The sequence below is a fragment of the Notamacropus eugenii genome, chromosome 1 (assembly GCF_028372415.1).
Source record: "Notamacropus eugenii isolate mMacEug1 chromosome 1, mMacEug1.pri_v2, whole genome shotgun sequence".
NCBI classification, from domain to species: domain Eukaryota; kingdom Metazoa; phylum Chordata; class Mammalia; order Diprotodontia; family Macropodidae; genus Notamacropus; species Notamacropus eugenii.
This window is the reverse complement of record NC_092872.1, coordinates 651,093,155-651,103,382: the sequence shown is the minus strand read 5'-3', so window position 1 is coordinate 651,103,382 and position 10,228 is coordinate 651,093,155. Positions and strand designations below refer to the sequence as shown.

The 10,228-nt window shown below is 37.1% G+C and overlaps 1 protein-coding gene across 6 annotated transcripts in view; it reads right to left on the bottom strand.

Moving 5' to 3' along the window:
* Positions 1 to 859: 859 nt before the first annotated feature.
* The window catches only part of CLHC1 (clathrin heavy chain linker domain containing 1), a 56,477-nt gene continuing 47,108 nt past the window's right edge, over positions 860 to 10,228 (bottom strand). For all 6 annotated transcript variants that reach the window (XM_072635542.1, XM_072635545.1, XM_072635541.1 and 3 more), the window contains 2 exons: positions 4,692 to 4,871; positions 860 to 1,169 (listed from right to left, as the gene is read on the bottom strand). In XM_072635542.1, coding sequence (XP_072491643.1) covers positions 976 to 1,169; positions 4,692 to 4,871 — 374 coding nt within the window. In that variant the 3' untranslated portion in view covers positions 860 to 975. The remainder of the gene's footprint in view (positions 1,170 to 4,691; positions 4,872 to 10,228) is intronic.

Below are 10,228 nucleotides of genomic sequence, written 5' to 3'. Positions count from 1 at the left end.
GTTTGGGGGGGGAGGGGATAAAAGGGGAGAAAATTTGTAACCCAAAATGTTGTGAAAATAAATGTTAAAAGTTAAATAAAAAAAAAAAAGTGAGTCTAATCCCTATGAATATGTAGTTAGGAGGTACTTCCTTAAGATACTTTTAACACCAAAACTACAAACTCCAACAATTTCATATGACAAGGCTCTGACCTTAAACTTATTCTCCAACAGAACTCTCTTGTGAGTAAGATTATGGGTAAGAGAAAAATTCAGCAGTAAATTTCACAAGTAAGTTTCTCATTTTCGAGAAAATAAATGTGGAAACTTGCAACAATATGTATACCTGAAGTATTCCATAGTGAGAAAAATATATTCATTCACATTACTCAGTTCCTAAAGACTATGTAGTTATTTTAAATTTCATTCCTAAGATGTACCTGTACCACTCAAACCACCTTTCTGTCCAGCAGCATTTAAATGTTGGTTTACACTAGATAAACTTTACATGAGACAATAACATGAAGCATGCAGAGCAAACTGTTGTCAGGGCTTGAAGAGTTCTCTAGGGTTCCTACAAGCTCTAACTGACCCTATCATTTACTGAGAATTATCTGAAGGAAAATGATTAAAATTCTATCACTATAACATAAAAATATAAAATTATACATGGTATTGTGTTAGGCATTGACAAAAAGAAATGTGTATACACATAACCCTGACCTGTCAGATGGATAGCCCTAATGTGGTTCTGTGTATATGCCTGCGTGAAAAAGAACAGAATACAAACATTAAATAACGTTTGCTTCTATGGGAATGGGAAGCAAAGCATTACTGTATGTAACACTATGTAGATTCCAAGGTCACAATAAAGGACTAATTTGTTTCTGGGGATATACAATTTGGATTTATTCATAGTTACTAATCCTTAGGCTGTTTTTCTCAACTAGCACACAGGGAATATTTAGAGCTCCCTCAGCTGTTCAAGAGGTGGAACTACCAAAAAACATGTTCCATTACGTTGAATTCTCCATCTGGAGGAATTTCAGAAACTCCTTCCTGAGATGTGAGGATGGAAATGATGTCACTGGACAATTTGCAAAAGCCATTCTGGACACACACATCTGCCAGTTCTTGCCAGTCCGCTAAGGAGCAGAATGGATCAGTTGTCATAAGTTGTTCTGTTGCCTCTGAGAAGGGAAAAAAACAAACACCAACAGTTTATAGTATCTATCCTTTATTTAATATCACCTGCATTGATTTCTATTCTGGGCCCACCAACCCCCTGCCCTCACTGCCCACCCCAAGCTGCATGTCCTGGATTGGCAGGAGTCCTTTAGATCCACTAGGAGAAGATCCAGGCTCACTTCATTCATTTTGCCTGCAGTTTGCTATTGTCACTGCCAAACAGCTAGCTGAAATCCTAGAGTTCTAGCTTCAGCATATTCATAACCTTTAACTTAAGAAATATTTCTTTAAACTAATAATCCTAACTCTGAATAGAATGCCGAGAATTTCTAACTAATTATTTTCTAAAAGAAACAAATACAAAAGAGTTTCACTTGCTAGAGATGTTAATGATCATTAAATCATGAAAATTAAATTGCTTCTCTTGGCAATATGTAATATCTGAGTATTTCAGGGATTCTTCTCTCCTGGACCACCAATTATATCATGTTTTGCTTCTTGCATCACAGCCTTTACATAGGTACTAGAATACCCTTTAAAAATCTATTCTACTAAAATGTTCTTTCTATGCCCAACACCTCCGTGTGTACAAAGAATGGTAATTTCAAGGTAGAAAAATCAACTGTAACTATTGCTGCTTCATGCTTGCTCTATTGATGGATTCCTTTCCTGCTGCCTATAAACACACCCAAGTCTCCCTCTTCCTTAAAAAACAACAACAAAAGAAAAACCCTTAGAAGATCCTGGAATTCCCATTACATAGCATCATATCTCTTCTTCCTTTCTTAGCTAAACTCTGGGGGAGGGGGGAAGGGGGGAAAGGGAGAGAAAGAGGAGAAAACATGTATATTTGGTGCCTCCACTTCCTCTCCTCACACTATCTTCTAAACTTTCTGCAATCTGGATTCTGACGGCATCACTCAACTAACACTGCTCTCTTCAAAGTTACTAATGATATATATCTACCTTCATTGTCAAGGCTGATAGTCTTTTCTTAGAACTCATCCTTCTTGAACAGTCTGAAGCATTCAACCATCCTCTCCTCTTTTTTAACTCTCTCCTTTCTGGATTTTCTTTACATTGCTCTCAGGAGCAATGGCTCAGGTGTCAGAGAACATGGGTTCAAATCCCAACTTTGATACTTGTGATCTATGACCCCGGTGAAGTCACTCAATGTCCCTGGACCTCAGTTTCCTCATCTATAAAAAGATGGGCTCTAAGGTCCGTTCCAAATCTAGATCTATGCTTCCATGATTCTCCTGTCTGACAGCTCCTTCTCAGGTTCTTTTGCTTGATCTTCATATGACATACCTACTAACTTTGGCTATCTCCCAAGGCTCCATCCTGAGCTCTTCTCTCTATACTCTCCTATTTGGTGATTTCATCAGCTCTCACAGGTTCAATTATCATCTCTATGCAAATGACTCCCAGATGTATATATCCTGCCTAAGTCCCTCTGTTGACCACATTTCCAACTGTCCACTAGATATTTTGAACTGGATGTCCAACAGATATCTCAAAATTAATATGCCTAAAATATTTCATTACCTTTTCTCCCGAACCTACCCCTCTCTTCTAAACTTCCCTATTATTGTGGAGGGCACCACCATCCCTGCAGTCATCCAAGTTCACAAGTTCTGTGTCATCTATGACTTCTACTCTAACTATATATATCTAATCAGTTACTACATTTTATTTGACCAGAACTAATTAAGGTCACTGAGATGATTTAAAGTAGATGCTTAACAAATGCTTCTTGGCTGATTAAAATGATTTTCATAAACTTTATTGCCTTATGATCATGCTTTCTTTGATTACACAGATTAATCTTTTTTATATTTTATTTTTTCTAATTACACATATAAATGCTTAACATTTAGGTTTTTTTATATTTTGAGTTCCAAATTCTTTTCTTCCCTCTCTTTCCTCCCCCTTCATTGAGAAGGCAAGTAATTTGATACAGATTATGAATGTGCAGTCACACAGAATATATTCCCATATTAAATCATATTGTAAAAGAAAATACACCCCCTCCTCCTCCACTCTGCATTCAGATTCTATCAGTTCTTTTTCTGGAGGGGATAGCATTTGTCATCATGAGTCCTTCAGAACTGCCTCAGATCACTGTACTGCTGAGAAGAGCTAAGTCATTCATGGCTGATCATCATACAATATTGCTGTTACTGTTCTCCTGGTTCTGCTCACTTCACTTTGCATCAGTTCATTTAAGTCTTTCCAGATTTATCTAAAAGCAACCTGCTCATTATTTTTAATAGCACAAAGGTATTCCATCACAATCACATACCACAATTTGTTCAGTTATTCCCCAATTAATAGGCATCCCCTCAATTTCCAATTCTTTGTCGCTACAAAAAGAAATGCTATAAATACTTTTTGTACATTAAGCATTTTCCTTTTTTTCCCCCTTTTCCTTTTTTAAAAAATTTCTTTGGCCTACAGACCTAGCAGTGGTATTGCTTGCGGGTCAAAGAGTAAGCACAGTTTTATAGCCTTTGGGGCACAGTTACAAATTGCTCTCCAGAATGGTTCGATCAGTTCACAATTTCACCAACAGTGTATTATGTCCCCATTTTCCTATAACATCTCCAACATTTGTTATTTTCCTTTTCTGTCATATTAGCCAATGGGTATAAAGTGGTACCTCAGCATTGTTTTAATTTGCATTTCTCTAATCAAGAGTGACTGAGAACATTTCTTCATGTGACTATGTTATTAATTACATATATATTAATATATATGAATTGTATTAACTATATTCATCTGAAAACTGCCTGTTCATATCCTTTGACCCTTTATCAACTGTGGAATGTATAACATTCTTATAAATTTGATCAGTTCTCTATATATTTGAGAAGTAAAGTTTTTATCAGAGATACTTACTGTAAAATATTTTCCCCAATTTCCTATTTTCCTTCTAATCTTGGCTGTGGTTTTGGTATTCACAAACTAATCTTAAATTATTTTAATTGCTAACATCTTAATAGATCTATACTGAATTAGGACAAAAAATAAGGTTAGAAAAATATAACATTTGTTTTTGTTTCCCAATACTCATTCACCCATGTAATGCTTAATATCCTATTGGGCTGAAATTGTACTAAAATGTATAGATTTGCATAGGGCCCACAATGGGAAGAATATATTGTTTATATGGCAGAAAAGAAATAACACCATTGAAATGATTAATGTATATATTTACTTCCTTTTTCTCTGCCTTATGCTTGCTGAAGTTTCTAATTTCATCTTACTTCTCTGATGACTTCCCCAAGAAAATGTGTGTCAGATCTAGGTAAAGTCACTGAGATGGCAACCTCTTCATTTAAAGTCTTCTACAAGTTAAATCACATCAACAGAAGCTATGAGTAGTTCAGGTCTATGTTAACTAACATTTAAGAATCTTATTCCTCTACATAGTTGCAATGAACTAAATTATGACCAGTAACTTTATTTTTTTCTGAATAACTCCCACCATTCCTTCAATAAGAACATTTTGCTAAACTTACCCTTCCCATTTATATCTAGTTCCTGAAGTAGACTTATGCCAGCCTTTTTCATTCCAATGGAGAAGAAATGAAGTACAATAAGACAATAAGACAAAAATGGTGGTTTCCCCTTCCATTCACTAGTAAGACATTTAATTAATTCAACTTGTGGACATATTGTTATTATGTTCATAAGGTCATCTGAAAGCAAAAACAAAAAACTGTATCCATACATAATAATGTAATAAATAATACAAAAATCTATGGTTTTAAAGATTTAAAAATTTAAAGATAGAATAGAAGAAATGCATTTTTAGCAGATAAATTCAGTCTTCTATGTTCTGTACAGTGCTAGTATCTTATCATTTGCTCCTCAATTACTAGAAATAATGATTGAGAAAAACATCAAGACAAGACCAAAAAAGCTAAAAAAAAAAAAGACAGTATTATGACATACTAACCTTTCCTTCTTTCTATCACTCCCACTCAGGGTACATCCCTATTCTTGTCTAGCCTCAAATTTAACCATTTACTACATTCTTCTCAAACCAATCTAGACATGAAATTACTACCATTATTACAAAAAAAATTAAAATTCTCACTATAGGTCATATACAGAAATAGAGAAGATCGTGAGTAAAAATAATTATCATGACTCGCAACGCAACATAATTAGAAAAAACCCTGGAGTAGAAGTCAAGTAGATTGGATTCTCATCCTCTTATTTGTGAAATGCTATTATTTTGTGGGCTTGACAGATATTATCTCCATTCAGAAGATAAGGAAATTAAGACTAATGAGGGTCAGTGATTTTTTCATGGTCACACAATTAGTCACAAATTGTCGTAAGTTGTTCCCATGCATGCTTAAAAAACAGTTATCTTTAGGCTCCAAATCCTGCATTCTTTGCATTTTAACAGATATTCTTAAGCCTGGATCCATGAACTTGTTTTTCAATAGATTTATTCCAATATAATTAATTTCATCTGTCATCTGCCTCTTACAAAGCGTTTGTGATTTCACCGATATGGTTATTTCCTCTATCAGTGCAGATTGCAACCCATTCATGACTTCTAATCAGGTAAAATTTTTCACCACGTCCATCCATATATCCTTCACAGAAGACCCACCCAAAATGTCAGAGGTCTTCTTTTTAGGACTTTTTACATTTTGTGAACAAGAGGGGAGCCCTCAGGCTGTTACTCCTTGCTCTTGCTGCATAATCAACACAACTTGTTTACTTGTCATGTATTTCTTCCATAATATGTGCTATGCTAGTTTTTGTGTACAGGCCATTAACTAAAAATAGGTGACAGCTAACTTGCACCTACTATGTCAAATCCCACCTTCTGCATGACTCCTTTTCTGGTCTTCCTAGTGGTCCCTCTTAGTCTCTACTTTGTATATATCTGATATATACCTAGTTACTTACATATCGTCGCCACTGGAACAGGAGCTCCTTGAGGGCCAGAACTAATGTTTTTGCCTTTCTTTGTATCCCTAGTGCTTAGTGGAGTGCCTAATACATAGGAAGAGCTAATAAATGTTGAATGACTAACTTTCCATCTATTTCTCTATTGACTGTTTAGATGCCCTGTAATTATAATGTTCTAAATTTTTAACTGTACAACATCACTAGGGGAAAATGGGTTAAAAATATGAGTCTTCACAACTGGAAGGAGGATTGAGATTATTAAAAGTGCTGAAATTTCTCAGTTGCCATTCAGTCTGCTCTCTTCCTCTGATTCAATTCTGGACCTAATCACTGTCTATATTCAGTACATGATACAGATTTATGTTCAAATTCAGTGGGTAATAGACATTTTTCATCATTTAACTTCTGTGTATGAATTCTTAGGCCAATTTTTTCTAATTTTAAGAGGTGGGGGAGCTTACCCCTTTATGTTCTCTTTGGAAATTGAAGAAAACATTAGTCATGTTCTGTTTGGGAACTTATTTCCCAGGAACCTTTGCAAAGTTCACCAGTGTTGAGAGGCAATGTGGCAAAGGAAATGTTGGACTTGGAATAGAAAGGCCTAGACTCAAATCCTACCTCTAACACTTACTACTGTGTTACTTACCCTGAGCAAATCTACTTTCAGTTTTGTGGGAAGAGGTTGTAGGATAAGGAATAGGAAAAGAAAGAAGGACTTGAGTACAATAAGAAGAAAATCATATAGGTAAGTTGGATAGATCTGGATTAGTAAAAAAGGTCAGATGTCAGTTTTGGGAAAGAAATATTTGACAAAATTTGGGAGTATTGGAAGAAAATATGAAGAATAAGCTCCCTAGGTCCAGATACTGGTCTAGATTCCGCTTCTGAGTTGTAAAAGAAACAGGGCCAAGGACAATTAAGGAGGATATAAAAGGATGAAGGTGGATGAAGAAAAACAAAGGAGAACTGAAGAAATGAACCTTCAGAGGTAGATTTAAGAAGGATAAAGGAGAAAGTACATGGTTAGATAGGCAAAGGAAGTAAAAAAAGGTAAGTGGAATAATTAGAAGGTTAAGCAAATTGGTAAGAGTGGTAGGTGAGGCAAACCAGTGAAACTGGTGGAAAGGGCTAGAAGTAGGTGCAAAGCTAAAGGGAAAGTGAGTATGGCATTGGTCGTGGAGTTGTTGGTGCAAAGGTAAGGAATTTGAACGAGACTGTACAAAAGATTTAACCAAGAATGGCTAAGGTATAAACATTCGCCAGCAGTTTCAAATAACAAATTAGAAAATCTAAACTATTACAGAAGTATGGAAAATTGCATATTGACAACACAATTTTGTGTCTTGTTTGTATTTCTGTCACAGTCAAGTATCTGTGCTCCAAGTGTTAATTCCCCTCCTTGATGAAAATGTGAAGGGAACTGAAGAATACCTCTCCATGTCCCTAACTACGAGGGAAAATGAAGGAAATATAAGTAAGGATACAAGGAAAAGTAAATACGTGCTTGTCCATAAATGCTGCATAGATATCATCTTTGATTTGTCCTCCTAAGATTGATACAGTAGAGTCTCAGAAGTGATGGAGAGATTGTCTGCTGGAGGGCAGAGGAAAAGAGGAACAAGAGTAACAGAACAGTACTAGTAGTAGTGGAAGTAATAGTACTAGTAGTAGTAGTAGAATTAGTACTAGTACTAGTAGTACTAGTAGAAGTAGTAGTGGTAGTAGCAGAGTAGTAATAGCAGCACCAGCTGATGATTCCTTAACCAGGGGTACTGAGGTAGCTATTTGTTCACCTGATAATAACAATAAAGAAGTCTGTTGTCTTCCTGGAGCATGTATTCAAGAAATAACAGGGAATCTTACAAGTCTTATCAAAATGGATGACAACATCCTACTTCTAGGGATTCATGTGAAAACAAACATCTCTAGAATGAATATAAAAAAGTATATTCAATGATTAGGAAGCTGTGGACAAGAAATTGAAGACCATGGGGCACACGTTACTTTTTCTTCATTACTGGCCAATGAAGGAAAGGGATGCAGAAGAAAAAACTGATTTGGGAAATGAATAACTGGATAACAAATAAACAGTGCCAGAGAGTGGGATTTTGATTTCTGGATCACAGCTTACAATACAGGATTAATAAATTCCTGGCCAGAGATGGAATACACCTAACAAAGGCTGGTAAGAATGTATTTGCCAGGTGTTTTGTTCATCTAATCTACTGGATGTCCAGTAGATATCTTAAATTCAACACATTCAAAGTGGAATTCATTATCTTTACCCCTAAATCTCCCCTGACTCCTACCTTCCCTATTACTGTGGAGAGTAACACCATCCTCCCTATCCTTCAGGCTCACAACCTAGGAGTAATCTTGGATTCCTCATTGCCCCTTTCCCTCCACATCCAATCTGCTGCCAAGCCCTGTTGATTTCACCATTGCACCATTTCTCCAATTTGCCCTTGTCTCTCCTCTAATAGTACCACCATTCTAGTGTAGGCCCTCATCACCTCATGTCTGAATTATCCCCATAACCTCCTAGTGGATCTGCCTGATTCAAGTCATTCCCCACTCCAATCCACCCTCCATTCAGCCACTAAAGTGATTTTCCTGAAGCAGAGATCTCACCATGTCAGACACACACACACACACACTCACAATTCAATAAATTTCAGTGGCTCCCTATTGGCCTCTAAATCAAAGACAAAATGCTCTGTTTGACATTCAAAGCCCTTCATAGGCTGACCCCCTCCTACCTCTCCAGTCTTCTTATACCTTAGAGCCCCCTAAAATTATTCAGTCCAGTGATATTGGCTTCCTGGATGTTTCATGAACAAGACACTTCATCTTTAGCTCTGCCTATTTACATCCCAGGTTTCTTTTAAGTTCCAATTAAAATTTCATATTTTACTAGAAACTTTCCCCAATTCCTCTTAATTCTTGTCCCTTCCCTCTGTTAATTGTTTCCTATCTATCTGCCATCATTTGCTTTGCATATATTTGTTTGTATGTTGTTTCCCCATTAGACAATCTTTTGCCTCTTTTTGCATCCCCAGTGCTCAGCACAGTGTCTGGCACACAATAGGCACTTAAAAATGTTTGTTGGTTAATTGATGTACAACGCATAAAATTTAAGCCAACAAGAGGAAATAGAGGTCTTAAAACAAAGGGGAAAATTTAACCTCATAGGTATCACTGAGACTTGAAATGAAACCCCATCACTGTATTTACAGCTCTGTGTCAGTATACCTTATTTAAAAGAAATAGTATAAATAAAAGGGAGCAGGGTAGTTTTACATATTAAGATATATTCCCACACATAATTGAGAAAGATAGATAAACAGACAGACAGACATATTAATAAAAGATATACTCCTGTGAGGAAATCCAAGAACTAGAAGGGGAAGCATGATGGAGAGTATGTCAGTGAAGGTCAAAGGAGGGATAAAAATAAATGATTTTATCACTGGATTATACTACAAACCACTTGAAAAGAAAGAGAAGAGAGACAAGAAGTTTGAAAAGCTGATCACAAGCCTGATGCAGAGGTGTCATGAGAGCATGAGAACAGCATGCAGTCACGAGAGGCTTCGATTATCTAGGCATCTGCTAGAGTCATCTTTCTAGCAAAAGCAAGTTCTCAACTTGACTCAAAGACAATTGTATCCTTTAAAAAGTGGAAGAAGCAACAAGGGGGAATTTATACTCTGGATCTGATTCTCATTAACAAGAAGGAATGGATTATTGTGGTGAAAATGATAGGAACTGGGGGGCGGAGCCAAGATGGTGGAGTAGAAAGATGCACATACACATAGCTCCGAACCCACAACCCACAGAACGGCTACAGGGGAGTAACTCACAGCGAATTCTGCGCCCAGAGGCCACGGAATATTGGAGTGAGGGAGATTTCTGTTCCGGAGAGACCTGCAAACCTCTCGCGGGGGGTCCTTCGCGCTGCGGACTGAGCGCTGGGACTGGGAGCTGAGGACAGCCCTGCCGCGGCTGCGGCACCAAGAGGAAAAGATCCGAGCGGGCTTCTGGGACGGAATCTCCAGCGGCCACGCGGGTCCCTCCACCCACAAAGGGACCTGCAAACCTCTCTCAAAAGGTCCGTCTCGCT